This window comes from Anthonomus grandis, chromosome 9 (assembly GCF_022605725.1).
Source record: "Anthonomus grandis grandis chromosome 9, icAntGran1.3, whole genome shotgun sequence".
Classification (NCBI taxonomy): Eukaryota; Metazoa; Arthropoda; class Insecta; order Coleoptera; family Curculionidae; genus Anthonomus; species Anthonomus grandis.
Genome location: NC_065554.1, coordinates 30,759,329 through 30,779,377, shown reverse-complemented (window position 1 = coordinate 30,779,377; position 20,049 = coordinate 30,759,329). Strand labels below are relative to the sequence as shown.

The 20,049-nt window shown below is 32.2% G+C and overlaps 1 protein-coding gene and 1 long non-coding RNA gene across 2 annotated transcripts; one reads left to right on the top strand and one right to left on the bottom strand.

Moving 5' to 3' along the window:
- Positions 1–294: 294 nt before the first annotated feature.
- LOC126740324 (esterase FE4-like) lies at positions 295–17,919 on the bottom strand. The gene is made up of 10 exons (XM_050446295.1): positions 17,762–17,919; positions 13,614–13,745; positions 13,417–13,557; positions 8,080–8,410; positions 1,448–1,644; positions 1,172–1,355; positions 948–1,114; positions 766–895; positions 596–713; positions 295–539 (listed from the first exon to the last, which is right to left on the bottom strand). Exons 1-10 carry the CDS (start codon positions 17,822–17,824, stop codon positions 350–352), a joined length of 1,653 nt encoding a protein of 550 aa, XP_050302252.1. The 5' UTR covers positions 17,825–17,919; the 3' UTR covers positions 295–349.
- LOC126740325 (uncharacterized) lies at positions 4,927–6,405 on the top strand. The gene is made up of 2 exons (XR_007661864.1): positions 4,927–6,011; positions 6,080–6,405. It is a non-coding gene; the product is annotated as an uncharacterized LOC126740325 (long non-coding RNA).
- Positions 17,920–20,049: the final 2,130 nt, after the last annotated feature.

Below are 20,049 nucleotides of genomic sequence, written 5' to 3'. Positions count from 1 at the left end.
AGAATTGTATTGGATTCTCTAGTCTATAACTCGTATTCTAATGTTCCAATTTATATGATTTTTGATCTAAGTTAATTTTAGGACTCCTCTTAATATCTCTATGAAGTTTCATTCAAATCCCTATAAGAATTAATTTTTTATTCAAATTTTTGTATGTGCCATCCCAGTAAAGCAAAATTGGAAAAATTATTATTAAGTTCTCTGGCCAGTAACTCGTATGATAATGTTTACGCTGGGATTTTTCTTAACATGTATATGAAGATTCAAATAAAAATAGCAAATTAATAAAACTCCTTTAGTGTTTTACTTTTTATTAATTTTAATGCTTAAACACCATTATATAGTAACACTAATAAGTCGAAAACGGCGGATCTCCATATTTGTCGTAAATCTTTTGATAAAACTCCCAATCTTCTTGATCAGGGTTTTGCCTCATTGCCAATGTGGTATTTATACTCAAGTACACCACATCCTTATTCTGGTTTTTTGGTGAATTCGGTATCCAAGTTGCTCCCTCAAACGACTTCGGCGTGGGATTTCTACAAATAAAGGATAACGTGAACCCTACTCAGAAATTTTTCATCTCAATCCTTACACATATTTAATAAAGTTACTCCATAATTCCAAGAAAATCGTCCTGGCACTTTTATCTTCGTCGTTCGCATTGGCTTTATTGGCAAACTGATAAAATATTTCTTCGTAATGTCCCACCCCTAAAATCGACAAGAAATCAAGTCCACATTCTAAAAATTAAAAATCACGTACCGGCAAAGTCACTTTCAAATTCACCGAGCGATCCCCTATAGCCAAACTCGTAGTAGTACACGTCCACATATTTTGACATTTGATGGACAGTTTCTCGTATGGGGCGATTAAATTGTTCGTGACTTATAAACTGAAAAGTTACATCAATAATTCAAGAGCGATTTTATACTTTCGAGAGTTACTTTTATAATATTTGCGGATGGTCTAGTGACAATTGGATCCTCTCCAAAATAATGATGCTTGATTTCGGTTCCTGCCAGAATCCTTTTCGTAGAATTCCTCGTCAAGTCATATGGGGCTAATCGGGCGATATTGATGTCGTATCTGGTAAACAGGGGCTTAAGAACATCTGCAATTAGGTCCTCCTTAATTAAATAAAAAAAAACACTAAGTAACTACAACTGACCTATAAACAAACCCAAAAAGGATTTGGCTTCGTTTGAATTTAACCCCATAAGAACCGGCACTTTATTAAACTGTCCAGTCCTTAACATTTCGTGACTTTTTTGCGTGAAAAACGCCCCTTCGTGCTCGGGTTCTACAACCGGCCCCATCGGAATACCATTAAAGATATTATCTACTGCGATAGCCTAAAAATACCGACAGTATTTAATTAATAAGTATTTAAGACTATGAGCATATAACAGAATATATTATGTTCTCATAACCTCAAACACTTAACCACATAATAAACATCGTTCTCAGCTCGTTTGAGTCGTTGATAATCAACTTTTCTGAGTTTCCTGATCAGTTCCCCACTGTCGGTAGTAAAAATGCCAAGTCGGGCCCCGATAGCGAAAGCGATTTCCCTCGCGGTCCTCGTTAGAGACCATAAGCACAAACTGGATCCGCTTTGCATTATTGCGGAGCGGTACAATCCTGGAACGTTCAATCAAATCATAGTCAGAGTGTCATAATATGGGGATAAGCCATGTTTCGCAAAAAAAACACAAAGAACTAAATGAAATATATATGATAATAACAGATACACAAAATTAAATGTATTAGAATGATGTGGTTGTCCTTATTTTTAATGTTGTTTTAAAACCGGCAATAAGAATAATTAAATACAGGGTGTTTCAGAACTATGGGATCAAACTCAGAGGCGGCGCGTGACTTTAAGGAATGGGAGTGCACAATTGGGAGGGGAAAAAAATAGCGAAAAATTTTTGGGTGCCACGCCCTATATTTCCTTTTGAGAGCGTAAAAAATGCCAATAAACCCACTCTAATTTCCCTATATATGTTTTATTGAATATAATACTGTGTCACAAAATTAAACTTAAAACTAATTAAACTAAAACTAATATTTTTAAAAATTTAAACATAAGTGTTGTACTGAAAATGAAGTCGTATGTCTTTTTTTGAAATAAACCCTTCAATCACCAATTCGTTGAAATTTGGAATTTCTCGAACCATATCTTTTTTAATTGATAACATTGCGAGTGCAGTTAGTCTATGACCTGTCTCCTGGCCCATAGTACTTCTAAGAAAAGTTTTAATTCGTTTTAGTGTAGAAAAACATCGTTCGGCTTCTGCGGTTGTCATTGGCATCGTAACAATTATTTGCAAAATTAGAATGGTTTCAAAAAAAATCTTCTTCTAAATTATTTTCAATTAAGAATTTTAGCAAATGAGCTGCTCCAGAAAGTTCTCTAAAATCTGACCGTCTATATATTATTTCCAATTCTGTTCTTAATTTGCTTTTGTTTAAAAATGGGTAATTGCGAATTGCTGATTCTAAAGGTAATATAGGAAAATTTAAGGTGTAAGTTTCAAAATTTTCAACTAAAAACAAGTTAGCAATTTCCAAGTGACCTGTAAGTAAGTATTACATACGAATTTCTGTCATCCAATCTTCTTCTTTTTCTTGTTTGACTTTCGTCAATATCTGCCAACTTGATTTCTCTAATAGTGTGTATATTGTCCCTCTCTTTTTGAATATTTTTTTCAAATTCGGACATGTATCGTTTTATGGTTACAGAGTCAGTAGCCCGTTTTTGCAGTTGAGAGTACAATATGTCAACATGGGGCATAACTCGATGAAAAACCAAAAAAATAAATTTAATGTCCTTTAATAATCTTGAAAGTGCACCTGCTTTTCGGATGGTATCTGATTGTCTGGATGTAGGTTGTATTTGTTCTATACACTCTATTAAGGCTTCTCTATTTTCAAAAACCATGTTAACGGTTCTAATTTTAAAATTCCACCTTGTAGCAGATGCTCTAGGAATTCTATTTCCAGCAATTTCGTCTAATATGGCAACCCTCTGAGGTGAATTTGAAAAAAAATTGTAATATCACTCAAATCGGAAAAAAAATATGCGTACATTAGTATTTATGCTTGTTGCCTGAGACATTAATAAATTTAACTGATGCGCATAACAATGTATATAATAGGCGTATTGAAATTTATCTTAAATAAGTTTTTGCACACCACGATGAGCACCACTCATGACACTTGCTCCATCATAACTTTGGGAAATTAATTGATCTGGACTTTAACGGAATTTAATGATTTTTCTATACAATCAGCAAATAACATCGTGGTCAGTGGGTTTTAAAAAAGTCCAAAATCTTTCAACGGGGGTCCCATTTGGTAAATTATATCGATAAACTATTACCATTTGAAAAATATTTGAAATGTCACTTGTTTCATCTTTTATTACAGATTTAAACTTTGAAGCGGCGATTTCTTTTTTAATGTGTGCTTGACCAACGGAAAGCATACAATCTAGTAAATCATTTTGGAATATCTTTAGACGTACCTTTAAACGCAGTAGCTTGATGCAAATAATCCTTTAGTGCCAAGTCCAATTCGGCAAAAAAATTTACGAGGCCTCCTAAATATTCCAGGATTTAATGAGTCCTGTTTTTCATCATGCCCACGAAGGGCAAGTCAAAAGCGCCACAGAACTTAACACAATTTATAATTTTCGATAATACATATCTATTATTCTTTACTTGTTGGTTATGCTTTTCAATATTTAATCGATATGCACTATTTAATTGTTGCCGGATATCTTGTTTACCTAATAAATTAAATCCTAATTTAGCAGATATGTGTAACTTTGAACATTGATGCTTTTTAAGTTTTTCGGATAAATGAACCAAGTCTTTCACACCACTGTTTTGTCCATTCTGATGCCTCATCCCCATATAATAAACACGGAAAACAATAGTACAAGAGTGTTAGTAACTCCCGCACAACCAGTCTGTTTTCTCGTAAATGTCCATTTTAAAAGACCGTTTATAGTCCCGATTTTTGCCTTTGGTTACGTGCTTATAACTATATTTGGCTTTGGACGACCAATATTTTTTATTTTTATCCTCTCCTCTAACGTGAAATTAATGAAACATTCATACGAAAGTAATGAAAATTTAATTGTTTTAAAATATTCCACGGTGACGCTGCTCACCGGTCCCGCCATTTTTCATCAAAAAATAAGAAAAACAAAAAGTCAAAACACCAAACAACGCAAGTACTTTCCAACAAATAAGTTAAGTATTAAATAGCAATACCGCCACCGATTTAAAAACAAAACATCAAAAATTTCGCGCCAACACTCCCAATCATACAGTAAGATCACAACCAAACTGTGCACACGAGCGAGGTAATTGTCGCAGCCTGTCGCGAGGCAGCAGGCATGCAGGGACCAACGGCTCTACCAATCAGAACTAGGGGCGCGATGAGCACGATCGAGCAGTGAACAAGATGTGGTGAGTCGTTACCGCGCGATGTGCGGAGTTTTCGCGTGTCGCGGTTCTGCTATTTCCTATTTAAATTCTTTTTTAGTTCGAATAGAAATAATATTAATTTAAAAATAATATAGAATGTTTGTTGTATGTTTTCTGTTTATTTAAAACAAATGTTTTGGGAGTGCACGTGCACATGTGCACTTATTGAGGAACCGCCACTGATCAAACTTCTAGGGGTTGTTCAGTGCAACAGAAGAATCCATTTGAGTATAGGAACTCATGGCCGGAAATGCGTCACTACGCCACTACGGCCCTAAGACGCGTTAAAATTTATAAAAAACATTAATTACCTAAATAGGATCTGCTGCATTTATTTTTACCTTTTTTTACATGATACCATAACAACAATTGTTTAAAATCAACGCTTATCAATGTCAATTCTCAATGTCATGTTTAAAAATTGTATAGCTTACAATTTTTAAACATTTATTGCTAATGGAAAACTTTACCAATCAAGAATTGGCGGATATGCATTTGGCATAGGGAGCAACAAACTGCAATGCACGAGCAGCATCGCAGTTGTATCATAAACGTTATCCCGAACGACAGCATCCTGGATACAAAAAGTTTATTGGTGTTTTATCGGACTGGCATGTTTAAGACCAAGATGCATGATAATGGTGTTGCTCGAACCGTAAGAACGGTCGAATTTGAAGAAGAGGTGCTGCAGCGAGTTGCCGACGTCGCTAAAAATATGAATACGAGTAACGCTTCTGTCTGGCGGGTACTACACAAGCAACAACTCCATCCTTACCACTTCCAGAAAGTTCAAGGTATGACTGCAGCCGATTATCATCCTAGAGTTCAATTTTGTCGATGACTTCTGAATCACATCATTGCACAACCAAATTTTTTTACGATATGTTTTGTGGACCGAAGAAGCCTCTTTCACAAGAGACGGTATTTTTAATAGTAGGAGATAATAGAGAAGTAAATCCTTATGCAATTTTTCCAAGAAAACATCAGAATCGTTGGTTTAACAACGTATGGGCAGGCATTGTTGATGATTATTTAATTGGGCCATACCTTCTGCCGGAACGGTTAACAGGACCTATTTATCTGCGTTTCTTGGAGAAAGTTCTCCCAGAACTCCTTGAAAATGTTCCACTAAACGTTAGACAGCAAATGTGGTTTCAGCATGATGGAGCGCCGGCTCACTTTGCTATACAAGTACGCGAGTATTTGGCTCAGCGGTTTGGACACCATTAGATTGCCAGAGGTGGAGCAGTTTCTTGGCCTCTTAGGTCACCCGATTTAACGTCGCTCGATTTTTTCTTGTGGGGAGATGTAAAGTCTTTAGTCTATGAAACTCCAGTAGAATCAGAGCTAGACTTAATTGGACAAATAACAGCAGCATTTGAAATCATTCAAAACGAGGATCAAATTTTTAGTGTAGTCCGCCGAAATCATGTGTGGCGTTTAAATCGGTGTATTGAGGTTGGAGGAAAACATTTTGAACAATTGTTGTGATGGTATCATATACAAAAGGTAAAAATAAATGCATCAGATCCTATTTAGATAATTAATATTTTTTTTTTAATTTAAACGCGTCTTAGGGCCGTAGGATTCTACTGTTGCACTGAACAACCCCTAGAAGTTTGATCCCATACTTCTGAAACACCCTTTATAGACAGATACAAATAAATTATGAGTGATGTATTGAAAAACCATTGATGGAATATTTTCTCGGACTTGACAAGAAAAACCCGATATTGACCTTTAAACCCGCACTGACTATATATTTCCCCAAAGAAAAAGTACCAACAAGCTTCTAAATAGAGCAGCTTCGGTACTAATCGTTTATTTCTTTCTTGTACTTAAAGTAGGATAAGTATTTTGTATTTAAATTTTGTAATTTTGGAAATAAACGTGATATAGTACAAATTTTTCAACTTTTGTTGCACTAGATTAATTGGAAAAATCCCTTCTACTACCTATGTTTTCTTCAACCCCTAAATTAACATTTCACCTTTAAAATATAATGTTTTAACTTATTCCAGGAGGTTGATTTCGGTGGTTTACTCGTAGATTTATATAAGTGAGTTTTTCTTGTCCAAAATTCTAAAAATTGGATCTCTATGATGCTATAAAAGAATCTTTAAAATGACATAAATTAATTTTGTTTAGAACTTTTAGATTTTTGTAAATGGCTCCAAGTCGTCTAGGAAATTAGAACTCTGAGAAGCTTTAAGCTACTGTCAAACACCTTTGCTGCTGAACAAGTTCCTTTGTAAAAAAAATCTCAAAGTTAGCACTAGGTTTGTTGCAAAATTCACTTCGCTCATCGGTCTGTGTACAAATTAGCAGAGACTATTCAGGTGACCCCATTCACAAAAAAAATCACTGTTGGTTCCCGAATTGTCAGATTTTACTTCTGCTTGACCTAGATTAATAAGAAAACTCCATTCTATCATCCATGTTTTCTTCAACCTCCAAATTATCATTTCACCTCTAAGTATAATGTTTTAACTTATTCCAGGAGCTTGAGTTCGTTCATAAGTACTCGTAATTTCAACACTCAAACATTTTAATTTTTCCGGGAATTTGAAATGAGCCAAATAGCTCTCTGAGGTACTTTATATTATTCTCTTGAGAAAATGTGTCCAGAAATTTGGGTTTTTGTAAATTGCTCCAATTTGTTCTAAATTAATTTCAAATGCTTGTAAGTTATTGTTTTTCTTTGAAGCCACGCGAAATTAGTGTTGAAAACGAGCAAAGGGATAATTAAAGAACCCTTTTTAAAATCGCATATTTCGATTGCTTGAAACAATTTTTTTCTCAAAAAAGGCTGTAAAAAACTTCTGGATTCCAGATTTTCAATTATTTAGTTAACCATACTAATAAACTTCCAGGGAAAACATTAAATTACTTGGAAGATGTTAAAAATGGGATCAATTGCCTGGAAGAAATTTTATATTATTTTCAAAAAAAAATAAAAAAGCCTTCAAGAAATTCCATTAACTAAGAATTGCCAAATTTTGGATACTAAAAGTAAGAAATGATCTTATTTCTCACAGGCAGTCATCTGCTAAAAATTCCAATTCCTTGACTATCACTGTAAGGATTTTCACAAGTTTCTTAAGAAAAGTTGGACAACTATACAGTATCCTTCTGAATCCCAAATTTTCCTAAAAATTATAAAAATATTTTAAAAACCTAAAGGACGTAACAAATGGCAGTTGGACGAAATTAACTGCTTTAATTACCTAAATAATCCAAAAACGAGGAAAAGGATAATTAAAGTTGAATGCCTAGAAGAAATTTCATATTTATTTTAGAAAAAAGTGGAAAATTAAGCATTGGCAAATTTTGGACACTGAAATCGATAAACCATGTTGTTTCTTACGGGCACTCCTGTAATAAAACTTTATCAGTCACTTTTTGGCAAAAAAAATGGCAAGCCACAGTTTCTTACCATTTTACCACCTGATACCGTGAAAATATTACCTAGTATTATAAGTTTTTACCTATAAAAGCGTAATTTAAAAATTCACGGTTTCTTTTTAGGCATATCCCCTTCTTCCGCTACGGTCCTTAATTAAATTACAATACCCACCTTTGGACTGTGGATTTTGTAAAATATATGACACAGACGCTGATCCGGCGCTTTGTCCAGCGATCGTAATTTTCTCCGGGTCACCTCCGAACGCCTCAATATTATCTTTCACCCACTTTAAAGCTAAAAGTTGATCCTTCAGTCCCCAATTGCCCGGACAATTTAAGTCCCCGGTACTGAGGAAACCGAAGGCACCCAGTCGGTAATTTAACGACACAAAAACGATGTTTCTGTCCATTAAAAAGTCGGGGGCGTAGGAACTGTACTCGGATCCGCCTATGGAGAAACCACCACCAAAGATCCATACCATGACCGGATTGTTGCCTGTTACCTAAGGTACGAATTATTGCAGTAGTTTGATAGCAATAAAGTAAAGATTATAATGTTAATAGTATACGCTAGTGAGTCGCCCTCATAGCGTTCACACGCAACATCTTTAGTCAATTATGTTGTTAATGAGATGAGGTGTAAAAGAAACGATCTTGAATCATCGAATAATCATTTTATTTAGACGTTTTATAGAATAAATAAAATTCTATTTGATGTAGATAGAAACCAGGATCGTAATTTGCACCATCGATTTTTTTCATTTTAATTTATTCAAGTTATACAGAAGTTAAAGAAATGCTGTTAAACATGGCGAAGAAAACAAGTCCTGATTAAATTGATATTAACTTACTTTAGAATACTTTTGAGAATATTAAACAACCGCTGCTTAATTTAATAAATTGTTCTCTTAATACTGGTGAAATTCCTGAACAACTAAACTTGCCAAGAGTTATTCCGATATCAAAACTCAATAAATCTAGTTTAGTTAATGTCCTAAAGACCGATAAATATTTTATGTGAGTTAAACAAAATATTGGAAAAAGTGGTCACAGTTTGTTAACTATCTGAATGATAACCAAATAATCAGTGATTTTCAAAAAAATATAGATTATAATTTAGCTAGTGATGCCATTTTTCTGGATTTAAGAAGAGCATTTGAGACCATTAATAGAAAGAAATTAAAAAGTATAGGTTTAGAGGTGTACATTTTTAGTTGAACTTCAATTATACATATCGGATAAAATGTCCGCGTGATACACGTCGAGGAATTTAATGTTATGTTTATCTAATTCACGTTTAACAAGACGGTTTATCAAATGCTTGGTATATTGTATACTATTCAATACGGTTACAAAATGCTTTCTAGACAAATAAATTTTTAGAATCAACAAAATGTTGAATATTAGGGTATAGAAAACCAGTATAAAACCTTTAGCCAGGAAGTCCGACTACCGACAAATTTTACAGGGTAATTCTCGAACATAAAATAAGAATTTTTTTATATGAATGTATGTTCTAAACGTCTTCATTATTTACCAATGGCATCCATAAGGGATTTATCGTAAATATTGTTTCATAAAAAAAGGACACCACTGCATTTTTTTTAAATAAATTTTATTTTTTAAATCCTTGTTTAGTTTTGAGCAAGTTTGTATTCTTCAGTTATTTTTATATCTTACTTGGTATAATTATTTTGTTTCATATACGTTAATGCATTTTCTGTTTTTTCCCTATGTATGATAATCCATTGTTATATTATAAGACATCCTATACGTTTATGAAAAGTGTATATCACACAGTGATAGATAATGGAAAGTTGTCTATCTTCCTAGCGATATGTCTTGCTCTTGAAAAATAAAATGGGGTTTTTTCATGTTGTATTTGAAAAACTTAAGGCTATGTAAGAAAAGTATAAATACAAAAACTATAGATTTTTTATCACTTATAATTTTCTTAAAAAAAAAACTGTTTTTCATTAACCCTACCCTTAGCCCCCCACCCACCCCACATAACTTACCAGTAAGAAATTGTTTTGAAAAATCATTGTTTTCCAAAATACTAGGCATGAATAATAACTTGTTTCGTCCTTTACATCCAAGTTAATAACACAGTTTGTTTATTTAAATTTAATATAATTATATATACATATATTAATAAATGTTTAATACAAAAACAGTGATTTTTCAAAAAAAATTCTTAGTGGCTAAATGTTTGGGGTGGGTGGGGGGTTAAGGGTTGTGTTGATGAAAAACAATATTTTTGCAGAAAATATTTATTCAATATTTAACTTATTAACACTGTTTATTTAAATTTGATATAATCTTATATATAAATATTTAGTATACAAATAGCGTTACTAGATTGGATAATATGGACGAAAAACAGTGATTTTTCAGAAGAATTTCATCAAATATTTGAGGTGTCGTAATCGAGTATAAAAACTGGATAAGCAAATCTCGTGTCAATTTTTTAAATTCTTTTTCAATTGTCTGGAGAAAAATTAAATTTACATTGTTGTCAATTTTAATTTCTTCCAGGCAGTTGATAATCATTAATTTATTCCAGGCACTTGAGGAATTTTCCTATTTCTTCATCAAATGCCTGGAAGAAATTACAATAGTACACAGACATTTTTCCAGGAAGTAGATAATGATTGATTTATTCCAGGCACTTGGGGAATTTGTTTATTTCTTCTTCAACTGCCTGGAATAAAGTAAAATTCACACTTTTATCATTTTTTATTTCTTCCATGAAGTTGATGAAGAAATAAAAAAATTCTCCAAGTATTTGGAATAAATTAATGATTATTATCAACTGCCTGGAAGAATATAAAAAATGATAAAAGTGTAAATTTTACTTTATTCCAGGCAGTTGAAGAAGAAATAGACAAATTCCCTAAGTGCCTGGAATAAATCAATCATTATCTACTTCCTGTCTGTGTACTATTGTAATTTCTTCCAGGCATTTAATGAAGAAATAGGAAAATTCCTCAAGTGCCTGGAATAAATTAATGATTATTAACTGCCTGGAAGAAATGAAAAACAACAACAAATAGCAACAGCATACACCAAAATATTCCAAAAATCTAATTGAAAAAAGTACTCCATATAATCTGAAGGTTTATAAGCAATTAACTGGTAAAAGCAATTAACCAGTCATGGGAAACAGGAACATTTCCCTCTTGTCTAAAAACAGCCAAAGTCATTCCAGTCCACAAAGGAGACATGGAGAATCCTTCTAATTTCCGGCCAATATCACTTCTATCCACCATGTCAAAAATCATAGAAAAACTGGTGAAAACTCGTATGCTGTCTTTTATTAATGCAAATGACATCCTTAGTAAGTGTCAGTTCGGTTTTCGCTGTATACCATCTTCTTCAGGACTTGTACTCTCATATCAATGGCGACTGTTTTTTGTGATCTGTCAAAAGCTTTTGACTGTGTTAGTCATGACATTCTGCTGCTGAAGCTCCACCGCTATGGTTTTAGAGGCTTTCCTCTATCATGGTTTTCTTCATTCCTGCGAGGTCGACGGCAACGGGTTTTGGTTGGGTCAAAATACTCAGAATATAGCTTTATTAGATGGGGAGTGCCTCAGGGTTCAGTCTTAGGCCCAGTTCTATTTTTGCTTTACATAAATGATCTCTATTCGCAGTGTCTTCACTATATTTGAAGATGATTCCACAATATTGTGGCAGGCTCTGGACTCAAATTCTCTCCATAAGATCATCCTGGAGGATCTTAAGATGGTAAAAAGGTGGTGTGACTCTAATTTACTTACATTTAAACTAATTTGCTATGTTTTAAATGTAATCTTAAAGATGTTTCGATAGATGATGATCCAATTCAGATTAACCCTGACAGCAAATTTCTTGGAATTTTCATACACAAAGATCTCAAATTTGACACACATATAAATCTTCTGGCCAAAAAGCTAACATCTGGTTGTTATGCTGTCAGGATCAGTGTACAGGAACTTGGTCCAAAAATTGGCAAGTCCGTTTATTGTTCCCTCTTTGAATCCCACCTTCTCTACGGTATCACTTTCTGAGGCAGTGCAAGCAGTTACATTATTCATGTCGTCCTCTTTTTTACCAAAATAAAATACTAACTCTTCCATGTCTGTATATTCTTGAGACTGCTTGCATAAGTACAGAGAAAGGTTCATGGTCAAGAGTGCTCGGTACCCAAGCAGGAATCAGATGATTTTGCACCTTCCTCGACCTAATTCAGGTTTAACAAAAAAATCAATTTTTTACGACAGTATAATCATCTGCCTATCATTATTAAAAACTTAACTTCGCCTAGGATTTTCAAAAAACATTTAAAGAGATTGCTTGCTGGTAAGACCTATTACTCTGTTGAAGAATTTTTTAATGATATACTTTAAGTGACTGATTATATATATAAGATCAATGGTTACGTTTTTGTATGTATGTTCATATTTTATATTTGTGTCTTAAATGTTTCTTTTTTAATTTTATACTTGTAGTTTGTAAGTTTTAACTTTTCTAGCTTTGTTAAAAACATTTTAATCTTATAACAATAAAGCAATGACTTTGACTATACCAAGCACTCAAATGCCTGATAATACATTTCTGGAATTACTTTGCTATGTCATTGATCAAAAACTGATGGTCCTAATGCATGGAAAATTCTTAAAGTTAATTAAAGGATTATTCCAGAAATGAAAAATGACAACAGTGTAAATTTTACTTTCTGCCTGACAGTTGAGAAATTTTCTTCATCAACTGCTTGGAGAAAATAGAAAATGACAACAGAGTATTTTGTAATTTTCAAGTTGCATTTTGTATTACTTCCAGGCAATTGAAGAATAAATAGATACATTCCTCAAATGCCTAGAAGTAGTGAAAGATGATAACAATGTAGAAATTTTTTTATTCCCTTTCCATTGTCTGAAAAATATAGAACGACACCAGGAAGAAATACAAATACAAATATCATAGTTTATTTGTTGATAGAAAATTTTGAGATACAAAATTTTCATATATGTATTATGTAAAGGTTGTCCTTTTCCTCCAACTGTCTTCCTGTAGCAAATATTTGTGTACAACATGATATTTATACTATATGTTACTATTAGAAAAAATAGTCCAAAAGTATGAAAACAAATTGTATAATATTTGACGTCACCAATCTTTAAATAACAACTATTCAAAGTCGAATCAAGTAAATAACTCTTTATCAAATCAGATCAAATCATTGCTCCTTAAATTTATCCGTTTATGTCACAATCCTGTATTGCCTTGTTCCTTAATATTTTGCTTATATGTTATATTGTAACTTGCCTGACATGAAAGATTGAAAAAGTACTGCTTAAAGTGGATAAGCCAAAAATACACAAAACATTTAATCACAAAAGGCAAAAGTTCAGTGTTCGGTAATGATTCTGAGCCATACAAAACCCGAACTGACTGAAGATGTTTCGCAAAAAAAAACCGTGAGGGAGCGACACTACAGTATTAAAATAAAGATATTACTACTTACATTGGTTGTATACACGTTCAAATGTAGACAGTCTTCGGAACCAGCGATGGTGAGACCGAGTATTCCCGCGGTTTGTACACATTTATCCTTTTCTTTTGTCGCGTCAAGTACACCTTGCCACGGATCGTTTTTATACGGTGCCTTAAATGTTACTATAGTATTCAATTTTGTTTCTTATTTACTAGTAGGTTACCTACCTGAAAACGTAAATTACGAACAGGAGGTTTGGCATAAGGGATTCCCTTAAAAGCGTAAAAGGTTCCGCCATTTCCCACCGATTTCTGGGTGCTACCGAGAATTTGTCCATCGTCAATGGTAACAATTGGTCCCTAGAATGTACTTGTGTAAATATCTGTATGCCTGTTCTGATAATATTGAGAGGGTATTGTCTTTAAAATATTTAGGTATTTTTTTAAGTGAAAATCTTAACTGAAAATCATATGTCATTTATGAATTTTATGAGCTTACATAGCTAAAAACATATTTTCAAATAGAGTATTTAGATATTTTTATTTATATTTGGATAGTGTTAACGAACAAGGAACCAAGCGCCATTTGGCAAAAATCGAGTTTTCTGGACAATTGGGTGAATAAATACTATGTCTACAGGTTTAATTACTAAACACTCTTGATCATACAACTGCGGCTAATCTAGTGACAAAAGTTCCGTTTACAATGACAGCCATCATTAAAATTCCATTTTAAAAGAAAGAACTAAGTATTGTTTAATGCAATGCCGGTTAATGATATTTTTTAGTTAATTTTTTAAGGAACTATCAAAAAACTAGTTATGTCTCCGGGTAAAAAGATGTTGCAGATGCTGGAAATGCTAGAAGCTCAAGAAAATTTAGAGGTAAGTAAAGGATTTAACATTATTCTATTTTTATAACCTAAAGCTGTGTATATCTGTGGTTCCTTCTTTAAAACCGAGAATTTGATATATATGGCTGTTGGTTCCGTTTAGGTGTCGTTTGGTTCTTTTTAAAAAAATGTTGTTTTTAAGATTTATAATAACATTATCTTCAATCCTTAATAATAATATGTTTTTTATATGATGCGGTCATCAAATATATTTAAAACATGTTATTAAAATATTTTAATTTAACATAATGCTTTTTAGGCTCTTTCTACTACATTAAATGAATTAAATAATGAAAATAACGACCAGAAAATTAGCTCTTTAGGATCTTCGCTTATGTTAGATACCACTCAGGAGTTTAGGCATTACTGAAAAATACAAATAAAAATATTTAAAATACTTTATTTTTCTCTGTCTTTTAGGATATTTGTGCCATAATAGAACCTTTTTTGCCAAACAGTGATCAAGAACCTAATAGCAATGAATTGCCTATTTCTGATAATAATATTAAGGTAAGTATAAATAACATTATGTATGACCGAAAATATACCAAGCCAAGGAATTTTTTATATATATTTTTATTATTTTAGTATCCTTCTACGTCAGCATCACTACTTAGATACGTAGTCGATGAGAAAGAACACGAAAATATTGAGGATGAAAACGAAGATGTTAAGGCGTCCTTCCACAATAAGATTCTTCAAGATAAACCTTCCACTTCAGCATCGCGACTTAAATATGTAGTCGGTGAGAAAGAGTAAGCAAATTTTGAGGATGACGTCGAAGATGATCGAGATCCTGACTTTGTTTGTTTGACCTCAAACTCTTCAGAAGAAGAGCAAGAAAATCAGAATAATCTTCCAGACAAACAAGGTAGACCAAGAAAGGGTCGCAAAGAAAAACACCCTGGACAAACAGATAAAAGTCGTAAGTTTTTAAAAATTTTTAACTTACCACATATTTCAAGAAGAGGGTCACGCGTAGAAAAAAAAGAATTTGTCAATTATCGTTGCAATTGTTTGGATAAGTGTTACGATGAAATTAGTCAGGAAGATCGAAAAGTTATTTTCGAGAAATTCTGGAAAACTGGCCTCATAAAAAAAATTCCTAAGTATAAGTCCCATTATAGGCGTGAACAAACTGACCGAAAATATCTTCCTATTGATATGACTATAGAAACGATGTATAACTTATACAAAGTAGAGGTTAATAATCCGGTAAGCCTATCCAGCTATAAAAAAATGTTTTACACACAGTTTAACATTACCAGGAAGAAGTTAAAGAAAGATACATGCAACAAGTGCGACACTCTAGGTGCTCAATCGGTTTCAGGCAATACAGATAAAAAACTAGAACTTGAGTGGCATTTAAAAGCTGCCGAACTGGCACACAAGAGGCAAGAGAAAATGTTCATGTACAGGCGATTTCTATTGACCTGAGGAAAACTTTGCCATTACCAAGAATCCCCACAAAAATCATGTTTTATAAACGTCAGTTATGGCTTTATAATTTGGGTATTCGATCGACAAAAGAAGGAAAATCTTACTGTTTTCTCTGGACAGAAGGTACCGCTGGTCGCGGTGCGCAAGTAGTGGGATCTTGCATAAAAAAATACTGCGAATATTTTTTAGAAAAAAACATAACAGATTTACATTTATAGTCAGATTCTTGTGGCGGGCAGAATCGTAATATTAAACTTTGCCTAATACTAAAAAATATTTAAAATAACTCTTCAACTTTGCAAAATATAAGCATGAAATTTCTGGTATCAGACCATAGTTTCTTACCCAACGATTCGGATTTTGGGGACATTAAAAAGGCATTAAAATATCAGCAAAGGTTATATACGCCACAGGATTACGTCAATGTCATGAAGAATTCAAGAAAAAAGAGTCCATTCATAATACATACAATGACTACGAATGATTTTATTTCTTCCGAAGTATTAGAAAAACATATTATTAATAGAAAAAAATATACTATTGGGGAAAACATAAACTGGTTTGATGTCAGGGAAATAAAACTTAATAAAAGCTCCCCTTATTGTATATTGTATATGATCAAGATTCTTTTGTAGAGGAGATATTAAACCAAAACATAAGGGTAAACAGACAGAAGTATTTAGTTTACAATTGCCAATACTTTATCCTAATGGCAAACCAATTTCAACGCCTAAACTTAATGATATAAGTGGCAGATCAGAATTTTTATACGTCTCTTATAGCTGGCGAAGAAATTATTGACGATATTAAGGGATACAATGCAGATTTAGATTTCGAATATCAAGAAGACTAACAATACTGCTGTTGTATAATAATTTTGACTATTTTTTTTTTAACGCAATAATGTTTTTTTTACATATCAGGCCAAAGAAAATGCCAAATAAATGTTCACGTTTAAGTTAATTAATTTTGTTATAACAATTAAATATTTTTGTATAAATTATACTCATAAAAAGCAAGCTGTTATTTTTTTAATTATTTTCATTTTACCATTTTTCAAAAATGCTTTTTATGTATTTTCTCGTTTTTAAAAAAGGTACCATCCTATGTTTTATGTACATTGAGAAATTTAATCAAAGAAATCCAGAAATAGCCTATTTAAGAGTAATAGTAAAGAACCAAATATTTACGGCCTTTGAATAACATGCGGTTTAAAAATCAAATTTTTCAGAAAAGGAAGTTTTTGCATAGGACCAGGCGTTTGGTCCCCTTTTTATTATCGCATTATAATAATAGTACTAGTGAACCATCCGTAAAATATCTAAGTTTTCAAAATTTTTTTACAAATATAACTTTATTTGACTAGAGAGACTTTATTTGTCGGTAGAATTATATTATTTGCTTTGTTTTGTTAATTTAACGCATCTAGTTATAAAAAGTTTAAGAATTTTGAATGAGTAATGCATAAATCCCTTTTTATGCAAACGTAGTCACAAGCCCGGTATTTTTGACCTGAGAGAAGAACACGACGAGTTTAGTTTAGTTGGTACGGTCGAGGCGTTCGGAGAATGGGCTTGTGAATTCGTTCTGCTCATTACGGATTTGTTTATTAAATTTAATTTGTTCTTTCTTGTGAATTTATTTAATAGAAATAAATCATAATATCTGAAAGTGAAAGTGAGTTTATTCCGACAGACCCTACTTTTAGGAAAATACCATCATAATTGTTTATAAGTTTTTTATGTACAATAAACTTATTTCGTTATAAATCTCGACTTTAAAATTTGGCGCTTGGTTCTTTGTTCGTTAACACTATCCATTTAGTCATATTTAAATTACCGGTTCCTATTTGGAGAAAGCCTACTTAAAAGGAATATTTGAATGAGTTTTAGGTAGTGATTTAATCTTCAATTTGTAAACTAATAATATTAAATTTGATTTTGATTGTGCCCCAAGCAAAAAATTGTTTAAATTCAGATTTCTGTGTAATCCTTTAATAAATTACAATCCAACATGGAAAACGATGTTTTCTCATTTCACTTACCTGTGCTTCACTATATACTACGAAAAACACCACAATAAAATAGAGTTTATAATGGAGGCACATTATTTAATTTTACTTACGCCTCACTTTATAGACAGTTGGGTTGGCCCTGAATGCAATCTCTCGATTTTCGCTTCTAATATATCATTGAAAGAAATATGAATAAAACTGTTTCTTTTTTTTTCATTAGGAATGCAAATTAAGCCTTGTAAGGATAGTGCAATAAGTGAATGGAATAATTACATTGTTAAATTAAATGCAGCCCTGAAATTGCTCTTTTTTACATGTAAACCACTATAATATAATACTTTTAAATTTACTATAATTAGACACAAAATTTATTAAAGAATTTTTTTTCATTTCCACAGAACCATAAAAAAAACATGCATAAACTCACATTATATTATTGGTGCTGATCCTGTCTCTGGTTAATCATTTTTCGAATCGTCGCTTCCTCTCTATTACTGATCAAGTCGTCAGGAGTAAAGAACTTAATTGAATTTAAAAAGACTGCTCTGGAATGATCTATATAAGCCAATTTTCCGGTGACAAACACTTTGCGACCTCCTTGATAATGATTTCTTTGGTATGGAATTAAATCGTAGTCATCTAAAATAGCACAAAGAGGAATTAATTTTAAAGGAGTTATAGAAATTTGTTTATTTCAAACGATCTATTTAGATTAAAAAAACAGATCAGGAGTCCTCCCTGTGGGAAGCTGATCCAAGTAATTTTTAGACTAAGACTGATAAAAATATTTTTTTTCCTTAGTTTCTTTCCAAACTATTGAAGAAATTAAATAAAACTAAACTCACCTCTTGTAAAACAACAATTGATTTTAGTGTCAGTCAAGATTTTTCTGGTATTTTGCAAAGCATACATCAAACACTTTTCCTCATAATCTTCTGGCATCTCTCCTGATTCATCAAAGTCTCTTTGGGAATCCTTAAATTCGTTTAGTCTGTCCTCATATTCACAATCGATTTCATTTTTGTCCACTTGTTTCATTTGTAGTCTGCACCATATAAATTCATTCTTTTTTTCTTCATCCTGAATTTGTAGCCACCTATAACCATATAAAAATCATGTTTAAATTAGATATTAAGGTAAGAAATCATATATCTACCATATATCTTTCTTGGTGGTATCTTTGAAAATTCCCTTAATAATCCCTAAAAATCCCACATAAGTGATCTTATTATAATGCACATGTTTCCCATAGTGGCAAAATGAATAAATTTCATCACCATCATCACAATGGTTAGAAACAATATTCGGATCTTTAATTTCATGAATTTTTGCTAAAAAAATGGTGGATGTTGGTATACTGGGTGCAGTATCTTGTATTCCCATTCGTTCTAAGAGTATTCTTAGAGAATCAATTTCTTCTTGTTGACTTATTGGGTGTTCCACTTCTATAAGTTCTTCTTCTTTTTCTTCTTGATCGAGTTGGGAATCTGAATTATTGATATTTAACAAATAATAATAATAAAAAGAAATTCATTTATTACCTACTAATACTTCATGGTCAACTTTTTCTTCCTCCGAAATATAGAATACAAGCTTCTCGATGTTTAGAGCCATTAAATCTTTCAAATGAAAGTTTTAAATATTTTATAAGTAATTACAGATATTATAATATATATTGCAATATTTTCCATGACTCTGGTTAAGGTATGTTGATGATGTGTTTGCCAAAAGAAGCAAATGCATAATTGATTATTTTGTAGAACAACTCAATAACAGTTATCCAATTCCATTCTTAAATACTCTCGTAATTAAAAATAATAATGGGTTAGATTTTGATATTTATAGAAATGAAACTTTTAAATACAAGTAGTGACTCTAACCATTGTTTCCAATATAAAATGCCTAGCATGCATTTTCTAGTACATCACTTCCTCTAAGTAATACATTTAAAATAATTGTTAGGGTCAATGGCTATAATGATGGAACTATTGATAAATTGATTAGAAGATATTAAGTTTAATTAAACTTAACCATTCTACATCATTTCGATTAGAGGAAAATAAGCAAATTGTTATTGCAATACCTACTATATCTCGACAAAATGCTTTGATAACATTTTTAAACACTAAGTTGTAAGAATGGTTAATCAAAGTTCGATTAAGTTAAGAAGTCTTTTCACTCAAAAGAAAAATCCGGGATCTATGAGATTATTTGTAGTGATTATAGTAAGAAGTACATCAATTAATGACAAAAGTCAAGATTGAAAAGTCAAGTTTGGCCGAACATGTTTTAAATACTGCCCACTTTGTAGGAATAAG

Bases quoted from the DNA above. Each gene is read 5' to 3' on its own strand.
- LOC126740324 (XM_050446295.1), bottom strand. From the start codon at position 17,824: ATGTGCCTCCATTATAAACTCTATTTTATTGTGGTGTTTTTCGTAGTA. The intron at 1,356-1,447 runs GTTAAGTGTTTG...CGGTATTTTTAG, and splicing joins AGAACGATGTTTATTATGTG to GCTATCGCAGTAGATAATAT. The intron at 540-595 runs GTAAGGATTGAG...CTTTATTTGTAG, and splicing joins AGTAACTTTATTAAATATGT to AAATCCCACGCCGAAGTCGT.